The sequence below is a fragment of the Chelmon rostratus genome, chromosome 5, assembly GCF_017976325.1.
Source record: "Chelmon rostratus isolate fCheRos1 chromosome 5, fCheRos1.pri, whole genome shotgun sequence".
In the NCBI taxonomy this organism is placed as follows: domain Eukaryota; kingdom Metazoa; phylum Chordata; class Actinopteri; order Chaetodontiformes; family Chaetodontidae; genus Chelmon; species Chelmon rostratus.
The window spans coordinates 18,921,628-18,941,068 of record NC_055662.1 but is presented as its reverse complement, the minus strand read 5'-3'; the positions used below and the strand labels follow the sequence as shown (position 1 = coordinate 18,941,068).

Genomic DNA, 19,441 nt, shown 5'->3' with positions numbered 1-19,441 from the left:
CAGTGCGCCCTAGTTTAATTTAGACCCAATGCATATGACACGATTTCTGCCAGATTTTGTCCCAGTTAAAATGTTCTACTGTATATTCCAAGACTGAAAATCTCACACTAGAGTTGTTGCCAGAGGTGTATTCAGAGCACCAGTGTGTTAAAAAAAAAAAAAGTTGAGTACAGCAACTTTTCTCCATACTTAATTGACATTTGTGTACGTTCACCTTTGTTTTAGCAGACATGAGGAACATCTTTTTATAGTGAAACATTTATCATTGTGTCAGATGCTGCATGATTAGCAATTAATAATGTATAATTATAACGACTGCAAATTTAGAATTATAGACCGTTCCCAACTCCACGGCAACAGTATGAGAGGGTTAAAAATATACATGCATGCAGGAGAACATTTAAAGATGCAAGCTTCATGGGCATACACACTATGCATGTTTGACTCATGCAAACATATATAAAGATGAAGAAAATGGCATTTTAGAAAAAGCAGAAGCATAAAACAGACTGCCATTCTCATCCATCAATCTCTCACTCCGTCTTTGTCTTTTTTTTTTTTGGCTTTCTCGTTCCAGATAACCTTTTCCCCAAACCCTGTTTGTAACAAACAGCTACGATGGCCAGTTTCTCACACAAACTGTCACAAACTGAAGTGTGTTAATGTGTGAAAGAGAGGGAGAGGTGATCAAAAGAGTTCTCAGGATTTTCTGTCCTGAAATCCACATTTTCTGTTAAATGTCTGGTCCTCTAGAGTTCTTGAGATAAAATCAAAACCCTTTATAGTGAAATTTGAAAAGGCCCTTTACATCTCAAATTATTAATTACGGCAGTATCTTAAAAAGCGAGTTCAGTCTGGGGCTGGTTGAGCTACTCCGTTAGAGTAGGTCTAGCTTCTCTTTTTTCTTAGACTTAAATGTTTCTTTGCGATAGTTGTCTAAAAATGAAGACCAAAAAGTTTCAAGTCATCTAGCCTACCCGAGTCTTTTTCAGCACTGAACAGCTATGTTTCTGAAATTACAATCCATGATACATGCTGATAAAAGGAAAACATGACTGGGACGTGGAGCGAGAGTGAAAGAGATTTACTGCAGTTATGCCTTAGTAATATATATATATATATATATATATATATATATATATATTAAAAGGCTTGGACAGACAAACACTCAATGACAATGACAATAAAATACTTGTGTTATTTCTGAAGTCTGGCTGTTTGTTAGATCTAAGCCATAGTTAAAGCTTGTCTTTGTGCAACACAGCACATACTCAGTATATAAAGACAACATATTTCATGTTTAACCTCATCAGCTTCATTGATTTTTGTAAATATATGCTTATTTTGACTTTGGTGCAACTCGTTTCAAACAAGTTGGGACAGGAGCAACAAAAGACTTGGAAAGTTGTGGAATTCTCCAAAAACACCTGTTTGGATCATTCCACAGGTAAACAGGTTGATTGGTAACAGGTGATAGTATCATGATTGGGTATGAAAGGAGCATCCTGGAAAGGCTCAGTCGTTCAAAAGCAAGGATGGAGCAATTCACCACTTTGTGAACACATGACTGTATAAAGGATGTTACTACATGCTACATTCTGAGGAACACTTCGGAAAACTTGTCACTGAACACAGCTGGTTTGCAAATGATTGCATTTTGTTTTTATTTCCGATTTACACAGCGTCACAACTGTTTTGGAATCGGGGTTGTACATCAGCACTGATGTGTCTGTGGCTTCCTGTGTCTGCAAAATGAAATACAATAGAAGTACAGTATTTCACTTCATTTATTTAGCATGATTTTTATTACCTCTTCTGCTCTGTTTAATGTCTCTGATAATTCCTCACAAAAGGCAGCTCAGTGGCTACATTTCAGGACATCTAGGCAGGTGCCATCTCTCCTCTGTTTCAAACAGCGTAAATATTACAGAGCGGGTTTGACAGGTTATCTAACTGTTTCTGTGTGAGGTGTCAGTTTTGCAGCCTTTTGAGGTGCTTGGGACAGATCAGTGACAGGACTTCTGCTGTTCACCAGACACAACATGTCCTCCAGTTTATATAGGATGCTTACAGCGCCAAGTGTCCAGATGTATAGGATTTTTGCTAGCACTTTTTGGTACACATATTCACCATTGACTAGTCACTTATGTTAGCGTGCATTTTAGTAGCGTTAATGGTGAATATGTGTACCTTGCTCTAAAGTGTTAATGAGCGTTTTACCATCATAGCATACTTGAGAAATAATGGTGACCTGGTGGTTAGATTCTCGTGACAGCTCAGTAATTAATAAAGACAGGTGACAAAGGTCACAGTTTTTTATTGTACATTCTTGAAGGCATGATACCGTATGTGTATGTGCAAATGACACATTTTTCATCACCTCCTCTCGTTATTTTTTTTTCTCTTAACGCTGCTTCACTCGCCCTCTTCTGTCACTGTGCATAAATAGTATGCTGTTAAAGTCATAATTATAGTAAGTCAGGCAGATACAGACACAGGGCAAATATTTCAAACCGCAGGTAGGCAGCTCAGTGCTGGATGTGTGTGAACAGATTTGTGCATTTATCTTTGAGATTGTATGTTTCCTCATCCAGCCATGAATATGAAGAGTTACATACTTTACTGTACGTTGTCCAAGCAGCCACACAAGACAACATATAACCACACCGAGGACTGCCGTGTTAGATTTAGGCTCGTATCACGCTGATCCAGTGTTCAGTGGCTTTAGCATTCTACATTTCAGCACTTTCTGTACTCAAGTTTTTGTTCTCCAGTTCCATACAAGATATCACATATGTTGCTTTTTACTTCATTTAAGGGTGCACTGTTTTGACAGTTAGTATACAAACACGTGACGTGCTTTAGAAAATGAGCCTTTTCAGAAACAGTTTTCAAATAAAAAAGTGGTGGTTGATGGCTCAAACTGACTTTTTTTTTTTGTTTTTCAGGCTTTGCGTTGCTCAAAAAAATTTACCTTTTAAAAAAATTTACATGCTGGCATTTTTTTCAGACATGGTCAGATCTGTATAAAGTAATTAGTAATTTGTGTGCAAGGAACATTTGGTGGTTGATATAATATGAAGCCATGTGTGCAATATGTATAAAGATGAGCTGAGAAATGATTATTTCTCTCTGTTCATTGCATTTAATATACTTATGTCAGGAGCTCCTGTTAATCCAGGTCTAACTGGAGATCATCATAGCTCACATATCTTGCCTTTGATTTGATAGACTTAGAATTCAGTTTGATTCTTGTGATCACATATGGAGTTCTGCGTGGTCTCTGCCTACAGTGGTTTCTACACCACTCGTAGAACGGGTTTTCTTTTAGGTCTTCCAACCAAGAATTCTTGGCTGTTAGGCTACAATAAAAACTAAAGGTGATTGAGCATTTGAAACAGCTGCCCACAACACTGGAACTGCCTCCCTTTGGGCTTAAGACCTTTAAATAGCAGCTTAAAGCTCATCTTTTCAGATGAGCCCTGCTTGTTTTGTGTTTTGTTTTTGCTTCATTTCTGTTCTTTTTTTGTTACGTTTTATATATTATTGCTAACACCTCCAAACGCCTTTGTATGTTGTCATCCTGTTAGAAGTGAAGTAGGAAAATGTAGTGACACTCCAGTCATGTATGGTCTCAGTGATTATACCATTTTACATCCCTTCTAACCCCTTCGAATCACAAGCACTTGTGGTTCAAGAAGTGCAAAGTTGGATGGATAGATTGATGTTGGGTCAATTGGTGTAAAGATAACAAGGAGAAGGCATTTCATTATGTTGTTTTTTTCTCACACCCGTTCCCTAATTTCAAGAAATAGGCAATTTGCTAAACAAATTGAAGGAAAATGGTGTTGAAATAATAAAAGCAGCCCTCATATTTTCAAATGTGTGTTGCTCAAAAAAGTTAACAAATTGAATAATTTCTTCTAACAAGGAAAATGTTATTCATCTTCGTACCCTCTTCAACTTGCTGCTGATTGCAAGCGTAAAGTGGCTCAACCTCTATACAAAATCACATAAAGTGGATGCACTCCAATGATTCTGATCAGATTTATCCCCTCTGAGGCCATTCCAATCACATTACAAATAAATTTGTATGCCCCACTTTTCGTCCACAGCCTTTTCTATTCAATCCAGCCTTGAAAAATTGGTTTGAATGCCACCTGATGGGTGACTTAATGCACATTGTGGTGCTTTTTTCAGCAGTAAAGTTTGCTCTTAGCTTTGTCAGTGTTTCCCTCTTTTGAATGATTTGTGCAGGGTTATACATGGTAGGGCTGCTTAGCAATGACTATTTTACCTAAAATAGCCATCTCCCTCGTTTTCCCGCTGTTTATACTCTTAAGCTCTTGTCTGACCCGCTAACAAACCACACAAGTCAATGAAGTCCACATGGATTTAGTCATAAGCCTGTTCTGAACATTTGAGACACGACTACTGACATGTAGTGTCATACACGTACACACAGGGCACGGAAGCAGACACACTGTGCAGTTGTTGCCAGACAGCTCATTTAGAACAGCCTTCAGTCCTATTCGGGTGAGATTAATTTTAGAGTCTGACTAATGTAGTAATTGTCACAGCATGTTAGTGGTTTTTCAGTCCCCTCTAAATCTCATGTTGGTAATTTTTGTGCTGTCTGTCTGCGTGTGTTCTGGCAGTAGGAAAAAAAACACTGGTACCTCCCCTGTAAAGCCTGGTAAACAGAGTTCATTTTGATTCAGTGCCGCAGGGTTTTGTTTTTGTTAATTGTTTTTCTGTTTCCTAGTGGGAAAGGTATTCTTTTATTGGTTTTATCACCATGGAAGCACTTAGCGAAGCTTTTAGCTTTGTCCTCCTTGACCATTATCTTCTGCCCATGTTAGCTCCCAGACATCGATTAGACCTGTAAATTGAGGAAGCAAGGAAACAAAACCCATCAAAACTTTCTGAGACGTTTGCAGGTCTTGAGTATATTGGCCTTTATCATTCATGAAAATTGTGAAAAAATGGCCACCACCTCTTTAGCTGTCAAGTCAGGATGGAAAGTGCATATTGATATAATTTTGAGGAGACCAGATTTTCTCTTCACGGCACAGTAATGCTCTAAACAAAGTGCTGTCTGATGGTCCAACAGTGGTAGACACACCCTCCCTCCACACCGGCAAACTGCAGAGGCTACGTCAGATTCTATAATTTCCTGAAACCAACCATCTGAAAGTCAGAGGCTCATGTCAAGCATTGGCCGGTATGCAGAGGCGAGAGCGTAAGCAGGGTTTAACAGGAAATCTGCAGGTCTAGAAAAGACAAGCTTATTTATATGGCACCTTTTAACAGAAGGGAATTCAAGTTGTTGTGTACATTAAATGAAAACGCCTGGAATTCTAAGACCTTGAAATAAAGTCTTACTTGACAAAAACGTTTCCTCTTGCCTGCTGTAGAAAGCCATGTGAGTCATAAAATGGATACAAAGACATTTTTGCCAGACTTGTAGCAAGTGCTATCTCTACTGCTGGCTACAGTTGCTGGAAAGCTCATTGTCTCATGATAGGCAAGTGCCGATTTGTTGAACTTAATGGCTGAATTAATCATTGGTTAATCCATCTATCCATTTTCTGCTGCTTATCTGAGTCCAGTTTGTATAAAATAATTGAATCATTCTGAATGATTGTCATGTACTGCTGTAAAAAACTGAAAACAAATGTGATATCGTGAACAATTTTTGTTTTGTTGAGCAAGATGATCAGCAAGATAGTCTTCACAAATCGCCCAAAAAATGCCACGTTTATGCCTATAAAAGTCTCAGAATTCACAAATAGGGTATTTAGTGATGGATTTTAGGTCATAGAACAAAACCAGAAAATCAGCCTCTCTCCTCACTCAACAAGTGTCTTTATTGTGTAGTGAATATAACCATTGTTTATGCTTCTTTAATTATTTTATTTTATTTTTTCTATTCCTAGCTGTTTACCAACATCACGACATACATGGTATGACACACCGTCTACAAGTTCCACTTTTACATTTCTGGATGTTGATGTCAGAGTAGCAGTCCGTGCCTCAGAGAGGTCATTTAAAGGACGGTGTTGTAGCTATATGGTTCCCTGTGGTCTCCCTCTGACTCTCTGTCTGTCCTTTAGCTAGATGGCTCCCCACGGTCTCAGACCATCATGCTCCGCCTCAGGCCCTCTCTGTCCTCTCCTTCTCTCTATCACTGTCCCCCTTTCCTCATGCCCCCCCCCCCCCCATTTTCCTCCTGTTATCTTGCCCCTCGTTTTTTCTCTCCTGCTTTTATGTCCTTGAAGAGGTAATGACCATCTGTCTGTCTGTCTGTTTGTCATTTCATTCTCGCCCTCTTATCGCTCCTCCTCTCTCGCTCTCTTGTTCCTCTCTTTTTTCTCTCTTTTCTCTTCCTCACTGTGTGTTGCTGTGTTTTAGAATGAAGTTGAATATTTTAATGAAAACTGCTGCGTCTGGAGCTTATTTAGATTTCTGATTTCTGACCTCCCCTGGAGCTGGTGTGTAGCCTGGGATCCTCTGGCAGCTCCCCCCTTGGGTGTTGGACAGTCCAGCCAGGGTCTAAAGATGACTGGGCTTTAGAAAACCCTGACGGTGAAAATCTGGATGGGCATTTTCTCTTTTTGCTTCAGTGACTTTTAAACACAAGTCATTGGCAACTAATTTTACTTGAGGAACTTATTTGTGCAGTGGACAAAGGAGACAAAAAACATAAACATCAAACACATTTTAAAATGAGACATTTTTCTTTTGTGTTTGCTGTGAAGCACTGCTTTGAAAAATGCAATAGGAATAAAGTTGTTATTTTTATTATTATTCGCCTCTGTCTTCTGCCTCTGTTGCTCTTCTCCATCCTCCCCACTGTAATGTCCCCTGACAACACAAGGTCATGTTAAAGTGCTGTGTTCTCTGGGGCACCGCCATAGGACGCACTAAGTTTATCACAGAGACGTAGAGTAAAGAGGAGATCACAGTCCTGCGTGCACCACATGACAACTTTATTACTCGCACACACTAGCAAGACCAGTAACAAACGCTCATAAATGCACATAAAACACTTGCAAAAACACGTAAACATTTATGGGAACAGCCAGAGAATCACACACACACACAAACACGTTCCCATGTTGTCATCCTCTTAGGCTCTATGTATTGCTTTTGCGGGAATCTGGACCCTTGGATAAATCACTGCTGTCTGCATTGCCCTGCGTAATGTGTAACATGGTGTCTCGCTGCTTGTTGTTTAGGATCCCGGCAGAGAGGAGGCCTTGCTGCAACAACTGAGAGAGAAAGATGAACTGATTCTCAGACTGCAGAATGAACTGGTAAGCTCCATCAACCAGCAGATACATAACAACAGGAAGGTTTGTTTTTGAATGTCAAAACATAACAAAACATAATCAGCATTTTTATTGATTTCTGACTTCCTCTTTGCACCATGTGTACCATTTCTGCAAAGTCATTTTGAGTCTTTTAAAACACTTTTTTCCTGGGTTGGTGTTTTGACCTTCAAAATGACTGTTAGTCATTGCACAGTATTCACTGGGGAGCTAAAATATGATGAACAAGTTGCCCAGACAGAATAAAATGATCATGTGTTTATTTGGTAGTACTATTAAGGCAGGTAAATGTATTTAAATGTTGATTTTATTGTCAGGAGTTTTGTTATTTCATAGTTCTGAAAGAAATACAAAGCATTTACCAAACCAGATTTCTCTAAAAATGACAGCTCTGTTTTGACATCTTGGTATAACAAATGGTTCTATATGCACACAGGATATTCAGTTATGGGAAATACAGTATAAAAGAATCTAGTAAAGCAAAATGTTTTTCCAAAATGCTATGAAGTTTTTGAAACTAATAAGAGAAGCAACTCATGCTCTCAGACATTGAGAAATGGGAGGCTTGCTCATCTAATTTTATCTCTGTCACAGTTTCTTTCTCTTAGTCTCTGTTTTTCTAAACTTTGAAATTAATAATTGAAATAGCTTGAATGTTTTTAAATTATTTGTTTTACGGGTATAAATTAAAGACTAATTGCCTTTGAAGCGCAATTTTTTTTCATTCCCTTTTAAACATTAAACAATCCTTCTTTTTTTTTAGAAAGGTTAAAAAACATTTCAAAGAACTGGAAAGTTTTACTTTTGTTAATGAATGAGCAAACCCGGCCTTTCCTCTGACGCTCTGCTGTGTGAGACTATATACAGCAGAGGGAGTGACGGGAAAGACTGACCATCAAAGGCCACAAAGAGGAAATGAATGTGACAATGGCTTTATAGTTGGCTCAAAGTCACACCATCAATATCACATGGCGTGGCACCAGAAAGCCCATCTTTTTCATCTTTGTTAATGTAAACTGCTTGTTCCCGCCAACTTAATGTAATAGCAGAATTACTGCGACTCCAGTGCAGCCAAGAGAGAAGTATAATGTTCTCACAAATTTGTCCCTGTAGACAAAGATGGGAAGCATTGAGTCATTTCCATGTTTGGATGTTTGGAATAACCAAATTATACTCAGGAAATGTAGGGATTTACATGCAAAATATATTGTGTTGTCTGTGCTTTTTTTCCCACCCCGTTGGAAGCTCGATAGTTGGATCATCTGCAAAACTGCTCCATACGGCAACGTTTTTCATCGTTTGTCATCTACAAGTCTGTAATTTGTCACCTGTTCTATCAAAGCAATGTAATGCAGACATTATGCCAGGCCTCAGCAGGATAGTGTGCCAGTGTTATGGTGCTGTTGTAAGAGATGCCAGTCCAACCCACTGACTTGAGTCCCATTTGGCATCTGTTTGTTTGATCACTTTCTGGCGCTCGCATCTCATTTTTCTCTCTTGTCCTTTTTTGTCTTTTGTCCTCTTTTGACTGTGATAGCATTCTTGCTTCCTTCCTATCAGCAAAACCTATCCTCCTCTCTCCTCTTTCTTTGTGGGCTATATTCAGCACAGTGTGCACGTAATGGTGGAGTTATTGCACATTTGTATTCAGACCTCAGACTTTCCTGAGGACTTAAATGGATCTCTCAGAAAGCGACATGCACAGGTAGCCCAAAACACAGGTTTCTCTGCAGTTACCCACCACTGGGACCTGGAGCTATTCTCTTGTACGAAACCCACTCTAGAAAGGAGCTGTATTAAGCTGTTAACAGGTCATCGAGCAATAATTTCCCTCTCTGAAATTCATGTCGACAGGAAACGTAACATACTGTACACTCGCAGAATAAAACACCTTTTCAATTGCAGTAAATCATTTCTTGTAGTTAGTTCCATTTTTAATAAATACACATCGTGGCCTGTAATAATCTATAATGACTTAAACATTTAATCATCACTTTCTTTCACAAGTAAATGGAATTCATTAAATAAAACACTTTAGAAATTACTACTCTAACCAGCCCATTAGAAGTTATCGAAGAAATGTGATGTGGGCAGTCTTCAGTGGCTCAGGTTGATTGATCTGTCTGGAGGCTGCTGGATCTTATATTTTTAGCTGTGATAAAGATTTAAGATTGTCAAAGGATTATAGTGGTGTGATCAAGAAGGTTATTAACCAGAATAAATTTCCCCTAAATGTGTCAGGAACTTTGATGTGTTCTTGGGCTGGTGCACCAAATGACTGATGATGAAAAACACAAGTGGAATTATGGCTGCGTTATATTAATATTTTTTTATCAGTCTGATCCAGGGACTGTCAAAAATGTCCCCAGAAATATCCCCCACACACATTCACAGACTGTCTCTTTCAAGCACTTGGTGGGTTTCAATCTCTCTCTGTGTGTCTGAGATGGAAAACATGGGAGTAAATAAACATGATTATGAATGAGATAAGTGTTAATGGAAATCTGTGCTCAGCGGCCGCTTTATTAGGCACACCTGTAAAATCTAATGCAATCTAAGGTTTTTCTCCCCACCAACGATGGGCAGACACGCAGGGGGAAGAATATTAAAAACATATTTCAATAAAATGCAGTCCAGTTCAGCACTTCTGCGAACCACAATAAAAACTGAGCATTAGTATCTTTGTAAGGGTAGAATTTATGTCTGAACTGTTGTATTGGTTTGCATTAGATTTTACAGGTGTAACTAATAAAGTGGCTACTCAGTGAATCTCAGACATATAAACATGACGTTGGGCCTGGACCATGCTTGCATCTAACATAACTCACCAGTGGAGATCGGTGAGTAGCTTGCCAACCCCTGGCAATGAGCCAAAAAGTCCATAATTCATAGTTCACCCATTCCACAAAATCAGGTTGTTCTCCACTTCCATCCTCTCTCCTCCGTGGACCCACCATCAAACTGCTCGGCTCCCAGGCTGGCCTTTCCCCGGAGCCGACAGCAGTGCACTAGCCGGAGTACGGGAGGTAACTCCAGAGTTGTTGGAGAAACATGAAGCTCGTCACTTTGGTTTATTTTTCTTTTGCCAACTGTTGCATTGGGTCTCAAAATTAAGAGTTTTTGTTTGCTCCCTGGGTTCCTGAAGAGGTGTTTTTTTGTTGAGATTGATATTGAGTGCTGACTGCCTCCTTGGCTGAGATCTGAGAGCATTTTCTAGTTAAGGATCTAATTATCATCATGGATTATCCATGTTTTTTAGGAGTCTGTCAACACTGACACAGGCTCTTAAAAATAACATTCATTTTGTAAGAAAGTGAAAATATTGAACAATAGGCTAATCAGCCTAAATGAATTACATTTTTTTTTTCTTGAATTCCAGCTCCAGCTCCCACAGTGTCTGCTCTGAGAAATTCCAGCCCTCAGACAAGTGTAGTTGAGGACCCCTGCTATGGGTTGTTGTTTACAGCGGAACAATTTCCCTTTTTTATTTAATCTGTATAATTTAAACTAGACATTTTACTTAACTGTACAGTTCACCTTACCTTTAGTCTACTTGTAATTGTGATTTTACACATACTGTGTAATTGTCATCCGCTTCACCTGGTTTCTTAGGGATGGAAGGCAAGACCTTGATTTAAAGCACAGGTTGGGTGCATTTGCAAATTACGTTCCTAATACTCAACAAAAAACAAACCTGGCAGCTTCACAGTTAACATTTAAACTTGAACCTGGCAGGTCCAGTGAAAAGACCCAAACCAACAGTCTAGCAGTCCGTCTCTCAATACAGACGGACAGGTAGATACTGACAGGTCACAGATCTATCGATTCATTTCCAAAAACAGCAAGGAACTGTATTTCTTAGCAAATGTGAGTAAATTGTTAGGGACTATTTCCAGCTGTAGATCTGGTGCGGTAGTGAGTATTTACAGCAGCAGCATGGGGGGATTTAATCAAAACAAACAACAGTGCTCGTGTTCATGGTAATGGAGGAACGTGTCAGCCAGCGCAACAGTGTGGCTCACTGATGTGTTTTTAATGGTTTTTGGACAACAATAAAGGTCTATGGCTCAAAGGAGTAAGCTGTACTGGATCAGGCTACACAAACAATACTTGTTAGCAGAATCAAATCAGTGTTGGTTTTGGTCTGTTCATAAGATTTGTTCATAATACCAAAAAATACATAATATCACCAGAAGTCTCTAAGTGGATGCAGTTTGATCATTCTCTCTGTTTATCTCTGTCTCTCTCTCTCTCTTTACCCCGACACTTTTTCTCTTTCTCCCTCTCTTTCTCCCATATGGTGACATGATGAAGCCACCAATTTTCTTTCCTCCACATCACACGCGGATTCAGCAATCAGTCTTTAGGGCATGCAATTGCTTTTGCATGCACAAACGTGCACAGATTCTTTGAGTGTGTGTGTATGTGTTTTTGTGAGAAAAAGCCATACATCTGTTTGTGTGTGTATTGATAGATTATCTAATACTACTAACTGTATCCTTGGTGCCTAACCTTATTTTTTATCTGCACCGTATGCCCTTGGAACAAAGGTCATTCTGTCATTGCTTCAAATTTATTAAGTTGTGCATTGTGGGACCATTCACTTGTGAACATTTGTGAGGGTGTATGTGTTTCTATGCGTGAGGGATACTATGCCTGCCGCAGCTAAGTTGAAGTGCAGGAAAGGGCAGCTCATAGCCAACGCTCTCCTTGCTCTGCCTCCGTCTGTAAATCTGCCAGTGAAAACCTATTAATTATCTCCTAGAAGGACCTGCTAGCTGGCTGGCCATCACTACCTGTCACTTTTTATGAGTTTTCTCCTCTCGCTGCTGGTGCATTTTGTTGAAGGACCATGCTCCAACTGCAACATTTAGCTGTGGATAGCCTCCCTTGCTTTTCATGTAGGCATGGGCATGACTAATGAAAACAGATTTTGAACTCAATGTCAGCTCAGATCTGCTGGATTTGAACAAGATAGTATATATTCAGGTTTAGAGCTATGTTATCATTAACTTTCTTCCATTCTCCTCACCATTAACCCATCCTTACACCTTGTCTTAATTTGGATGATTAATTTCAATCAGAGTTAATAAATTTCAATATTTCATAGGCACTGCAACTTTCTACTCATTCTGTTCCCCTGCCCATGAGCGTTGTAGTGCGAGCATGTCAAAATGATTAGTGACATCGTCATAAAATGCTCCTGGTGGAAATCGTGCTGGGTTCGTCTCATTCACAGTGTTTGCAATCTGCCTTTTCAAAATAAGCACATAGAGGTAACACATGAATTGGCAGGTTCGTGGTCAAGGTAAAAGTGCTGTATTTTGAAGGACAGGACCAACGCTTTTCTCTGTACACCTCCGTCTATAAATCTGCCAGAGGAAACCTATTAATTATCTCCTAGAAGGACCTTTCTAGCAGGCTGGCCAGCACTCGCTGTCACTTTTTATGAATTCTTCTCCACTGGTGCACTTTGAGGAGGGTCCCTGCTCCAATATTTGGCTGTAGAAAAAGTTCCTCCCCTATTCAGCCCAGTTTTATGACCTCTTGGATTTCCAGGAGAAGCAGCCAAAAGGGATTTGGGTTTGTTGAGGTTGTTTTAGACTTGCAGTTTTTTTTTCTTTTTCTTTTGATAGCTATCTAAGCTTGGAAGCACACTATACTAAATGTTGTGAGCAGAGGCAAGGCATACGTCTGCTGGGAGAGCATTTAGTTGTTCTGATTTATTTGTATTTGATGTTCTTTCTTTATGAGATTTTGGACACAACTGATGGGTGTATGTTTGTTTCGTATGCAGGAGAGTGCCAAAGCTGTCCTGAAGATGAAAGACTGCCAAATGACTGACCGCACAACACAGACAGAACACATGGGGCCAGAGGTGAGATACACTCTCTCTGTCTCTCTCTCTCTGTCTCTGTCTCTCTCTCTCTCACTCTCTCTCTCTCTGTCTCTCTCTCTGTCTCTCTTTCTCTCTGTCGCTCTCTCTTTCTCTCTCACTGACTCTCTGAGACACAAACAGTGCATTGCCCATTTCTATCACTGAAAACATGCTTTACGTAAGAACGCCTGGACCTGTAAGATTACATATCACTAAATGAAGCTCGATTCTAACAAAAACCACGATTGCAAGCCCCTTTCTTCTCTATCCCATTACTTTGTTTTCCTATCTGTGGCAGTGTTTTTCATGCTTAGCCACAGCTGCCATTTCTCCACCGGTCTTTCTTTTCTTTCCCACCTCTTTAAGAGCATCTTTTCACATTGAGCTAAAGCCCTAATCCATCTTACTCTTTCTAAAGATGTTGCACTGCAGTGACATTCATATTATATTCCACTACCTACACCTTCCCCAATTCCCACAGTGCATAGAGAGGGTGCTGTGCTGCATCCTACCTGCCTACCTGCCTGCCTAACGCCCTCAGTTGACATGGCCTCTTTGGCTTCACTAGGGGCTGACAGTATGGGAACGCAGCAGACTTAATGGATGAGTGTCTAAATGTGGCTGCCTGAAACGAAAACAGGAGCAGACTTTGGGGTCTGTTTCTTTGTTTCTCTCTTTTAAAACATTTTTTTCATCTTCTCCTCAGAAAGTTCTTTTATACCTTTAATCCTGCGTATAAAGGTGGCAAGAAATGGTGTTAAAGAATTGTGTCATTGTGTGAGCAAGTTTGGTGCACAGTACCCACACTAACGCACACACACACACACACACACACACACACACATACAGAAAGACACACACACACACACACACAGGTAATGTTTGACTTTTCTCAGGCAATGTCAAAGTGCAAAATACATGCATTATTTGCATGTAACAGAAAAACTTTTTCATCTATGTGTTGCTGAACACCAAATGACTTTTCCACTTCTGTGACTTTGTTTTTTTTGCTACACAGAACGCTATTATTTTACTTAGTAAAATGATAATTTGCTCTATAGCAGTAAAATTCTTAATATGAGGATTCTGATATCCTCCTGATGTGAATGCCTGCATGTGAGCAGCAGTATATCTCTACCTGCACTGGTTCTGTAAAATCATAGGACAAAGTAATTAGCTGTAAATTGTTTGGTTATTGTTATGATGATGATGATGAAGATGATGATAGTTTTGCAGTGGATTAGAGAATACGGAGGAGGGTCATACACAGTAACTATGAAATAAACTAACACAGTTAAATGATCAGTTATGATTCTGCTCTGCCACATTATGTTGCTCATTGCAGCTACAGGTTTATTGCCACTAAAATGCGAAGCTTTGGGCGCTACATTTGCCAGGCCCCCTTGGAAACAAGGAGGTCCTGAGTGTTTTCTCTGACTCAGAGGGGAAAAAAAGAGGATTTAATTGTCTTCACATTTTTCATGCAGCTAAGTGAAATGTCACTGCCTCCATGGGCTGTCGTGTACTCCATAATCTTGCAGCCTGAGTAGAATATCGAACTATAAAAGACCAATTTGATGTTTGGACTTTGTTTGGTTATTATGTGACATCCTGGTGGTGGCGGAACAAGATCTGATAAAGGTGTTCACAGTGGATCTGGTGTGTGCATCTATGCTTTAATAATGTGCACCACTCAAATTATAGACTACAAATGGAACACATACTGTACCTGCCATCCCCAGATCACAATAAAGAGAGTCAATCAGCTAAATGGATAGGCCTTTACAGTATACGTGCAAGCTGTTATGGATCAGGGTTGAAGAACCAGACATTAATCTTCACCTCGCTAGATTTAGTATAAAATAGAAATTAAACTAAATTCTGGTCATGAATATGCAGTAAATTTGTCTGTTGTTCGAAGCATGCAAGAAAAAAGTGAAATACAAAACATACATATTGTAGTAGAAGTTTGTGTGATTTTAGAAAGGTCCATGTAACTAAAATTTTTAAAATAGATTCACATCTAGGTGCCCTTTGCGCAGTGCACTATTAACCAGCTCCACACAGGCCAATGGCCAAAAATGCAGTCAATGTTGACACCAAAATAGCAGTGCAGTGCGGGTTGCTAGTCTCAAGCCCCCCGACTTTGACTGTGCGGTGCATGACAAGTCGTCAAAACAGGTGCAGGCAAGGAAGACACCTCACTGCACCTCAGGAAAATGCCACTTTGCTGACTGCGTGTGCATGAAGTTTCAGCCTTGAATCCTATCATTTTCCCATAACTGTCATCATTCTTTTTCTTTTTCTTTCCCTACGCTTAAGGTTCCTTTCTTTCACTTTTTCAGGCATGCAAACACATTATTACACACACATTACACACACACACACGCATATGTCTGCACTGTGCTCCGTTTGCAATCACTGACAAATGCATTTCTCATAATGAAGCCTGAAATGGCCTCACATAATTGTATGTTGGTACTGGAGGCTGAAACAAGAAAAGGTGTGGGTTTGTTTTGTGTAGTTTGTTCCAGTGTGCAAATTTGTATGCATGGCCATGTGTCATTGCCTCTGTGTCTGCCTGTGCAAGTGTGTGAGTTTGTGTTTGTTCAGTGAAGCAGCCATTAGTCCTGGCCTTGGACAGCAAAGTCAATAAAATCGCTGTTGAAAGTGTCAAAGTAACCTCAGTCAAATAGGTCACATATATGCCTCAGACATTATAATTCATTCAATGTTGTGGTTGTTTGTATGTATTTATGTGTTGTCGATGTGTGTCATGCCTCACATGGCATGATTTGCACATCAGTATGATGTTGCCTCTAACAGAGTATGCATTTAGTAAAACTGCTGTATTCACTCACTTTATAACTGTTTGTCCAGACGTTCTGTGGCCAAAAAGGGAGAAAAAATGGCCTGGTATATTGAGAAGCTGCAGATTTTTTTTTCTCCCTGACATTCTGATTAATTTCAATTAATTTGATTAAAACGAATTTCACCTTGATTTGCCTCACCAGGAGGGTAGTGAGAAAGGAGCTCTCTCTTTGCTCCTACAGCAGTCTATATGAGGAGAGATTTAATCTTTGAAGATTCACTCAATTATATCACCTCTCTGATGTGAAGTGGTTTGATTAATTGGCGGGTAATCATTTGAATTCAAGTGGTGCCACTAAGTGTCTCATCTACTCTGCAGGTGGAAAACAGCATGATATTAGCATACCAGATATACCGTATTGGTGCATTAAAGAAGACTCGGGCAATACTCCAAAATTCTCATCAGTCTCAGAGAATTGGAAGTATGTTGGAGGTATTGTAGTATTCTCAACTGACCCTAAACTCTTCAAATGCAAAGTGTTTGGTCAGTTCCACAATAACATTATTTTCCTAATAGTCTATGTCCATCTTAAAAAGTCTGGCCAGCAATCCACCGTATGGCGTTGCTATTATAAAACCAGTACCTAGCTATAGAGGCTCCATATGCTCAGGCCCCTTGAGTAGTTGGGCTCTTAATTAGAGGAGCAGCTGGCTGCCCGCTAGCAAGCTAGGCTAGCAGCACAGGTGACTTAACTCAGCAGTACCTACAGCATGTGCGGCCTGATTTTAGCCTCCCCCCTCCCCTCCCATGTGTGCGTGACTGTGTATGAGAGAGAGAGAGGGACTGAGTGTGTGGGACATGCTGCGGCGTGGAGCAGGCCTATATGGGTTAGCTACCCCAGTGCATCGAGGACAGTCGGCTAGCAACAGAAAGTGTGTCTACAAGTGGGGCAGCTATTTCTGCCACCTCTGCCACTTCACGAGGTCGACCATCTCACTCATCCTCTCTCCCTCTACCTTACTCTCCTTTTCTGGAACGTCCTACTACTTTTCCCTCACTCCGTTGTCCTCCTCCTTGTCTTCCACTTGCTTTTGTTCGCTGATCCCTGAAAGTGCAAAAGTTAGCTTTCAGAAGTTCCTCTCTTCTCCTCTCCTCTCCTCTCCTCTCCTCTCCTCTCCTCTCCTCTCCTCTCCTCTCCTCTCCTCCTCAGCCAGGTTTCCAGGGCTCCAGGAGTCCATCAGGGATTCTCCTGCCCTGGTTTCCCCACCGTTGGACACTCTGTCCTAGGAACAGCTCCTGGCCCCCACATTCTATCCCAAAACTTTAGGCCAACTTACCTCAAAGTTCCTCTTTTTTCAGCTTTAACAGGGCTACCTTGTCAATTGCTGAGTTCTAGGAAGGTCCAGAAAAGAAAAGGTTGTTTGGATTACTGGGGTGCATGTCTCCCTCCTAACTGACAAACCCTCATGTGCTTTAAATGATTTGTTTGCTTTAATTTTGAGCTCAGATCAATGACAGTTTAGATTGTCTTGTTAGTTTTCACAGCTGTAGTTAGTAAATGGAAATTGGCTGCATTCTCAAAGGTAATAATGGACTATTCTGCATTTATCAAACATCTATATTCCCCATTCCTCCTACAATATTTTTCTTATTTTTTATTTCTGCCTACATAAACCAATTTAATATGCAGTATATTGACAAAACCTTAATGCCTCTCAATCTACCAGATGTCAGTCCAGTCTTTTCTTGACCTTGTTCAGCTATAAATGTAGCCAAATCTGATTTTATGATGGCAGATTGCAGCAGTAAATGGGTGAGAATGTGAGGTGAGAAAATGGGACCTCTGTAATGGCTTAATGCAAAATAAAGCTTCGTGAATTTGATCTACAACCTCAATTAAAAATTTCAATCCTCAAATGTAAATAGAGCATCCATCAGCAGATGCAGTATCTTTCCATCACTGGTTTCCTTATTATATTATGGTATTACAGACAGTACACACTGACAGGGCACATTGGAAGTGATTTTTTTTTTATATATAGTGGTTTTGACCCTGTGTAGGTCACATACTAAAACAGTCTTCAGATACAATGTGTGCAGAACAGGGGCACTACATACTTTATAATATTCTGCGACCTCATAAAGAGCGCTACTAAGCAAGACCCAGATATCCACCTGAAGCTGACAAGTGGCAGTTTAGTGAGAGAGCCAAACACAAATTGAAATGTGTTGACCGACCCCCATTTTTCAATTTTGCACTGAAAGATTTCTCCACTTTCTGTCAGTGCGCCAGCGTAGAGATGGCAGGTAGGGTGAAAGGAAAACTGAGACGAGTAAGACAGAGAGGAAAAAAGGAGTGGGGTTAGAGAGAAAAGGCAAAAAGCTATTTTATGTCCCGCAGAGACTCTTAAGAGCTGGAGGTATGGTGGCTGTTTGAAAGTTTTTTAGAGGGGACTGAATCGATTGAGATTGCTTTCTTTCAGCGAGCTAATTTCATGGGCATTCTTAAAAGGAACATTTTATGGGAATCAAAAGCTCTTGATGGTTAGCTCACTTTCCCGCTCTGTCTTTCTCACTCTCTTCTCTGTCGTTTTCTATTCTCCCTAGATTTATGCAACTTTCCTTTTTTTTCGCCTCCCTTTTTCTCCTGGCATCGCACGCACCCTTCTCTTCATCCCCTCTCTCCTTAGTAGCTGAAAAGAATGAGAGAAGCGGAGGGATCGCTGCGGATCGTTTACCGTCTGTTTGTGGGCCATTACATTTGAATGGAGAAACATTTAAGCAGATCATGCAGATTTTCCCCTCTTTGTGTCCGATTCCGTTTTTCTCCTCTCGCCATCTCAAAAGAAGTGAGGTGCGGAGTGACTTATTGTATGCGCCGAAGGAATCAGCTCTTTGGGCTAGACATTAATTTCATATGAAGGATAACACAACAAAAAAAGCCAGGTTAGAGTCCAGATGTATGTGTGTGAGTCTTTGCCTATTTGTGTGTAAATGGGGAAATGAATGCCTCTTTAGCTCAGGGCATCATTATAAATCATAAAAATGTATAAATATTAAGGTTAGTAAATTAATATAGTTATTTTGCAGCTACTAGTTGTAAGTAGATAAAAAAAAAAACTGTGCTACAAAAACCTGTTAAAATAATTGGTGCATTAAGTATACCCATCTTAATTTGTATATGTGCCTAGTTTTGATAGCAGTTGTTATTCTAAACAGCAGATTTCTCAGTTTGATTTGCGAGACTGCTCACAGCTGTGACAGATAAATTGTTAGATATAATGATATGTTAGACAAACATACGATGACTGACAGCTCATGCCAAGACAGGGCATGAAAAATAGGAGCTGGATTATCAGATATGTCCACGTGTGACCCTGCAAAAGACCTAAGGTCGAGATGGAAATCTTTGAGCAA

At 40.1% G+C, this 19,441-nt stretch overlaps 1 protein-coding gene across 2 annotated transcripts in view; it reads left to right on the top strand.

Annotated features, from left to right (window-relative positions):
* Positions 1–19,441, top strand: part of ccser1 (coiled-coil serine-rich protein 1) — a 119,150-nt gene that overhangs the window by 50,624 nt on the left and 49,085 nt on the right. For both annotated transcript variants that reach the window (XM_041937733.1, XM_041937732.1), the window contains exons 9-10: positions 7,242–7,319; positions 13,132–13,212. In XM_041937733.1, the coding sequence (XP_041793667.1) occupies positions 7,242–7,319; positions 13,132–13,212 (159 nt within the window). The remainder of the gene's footprint in view (positions 1–7,241; positions 7,320–13,131; positions 13,213–19,441) is intronic.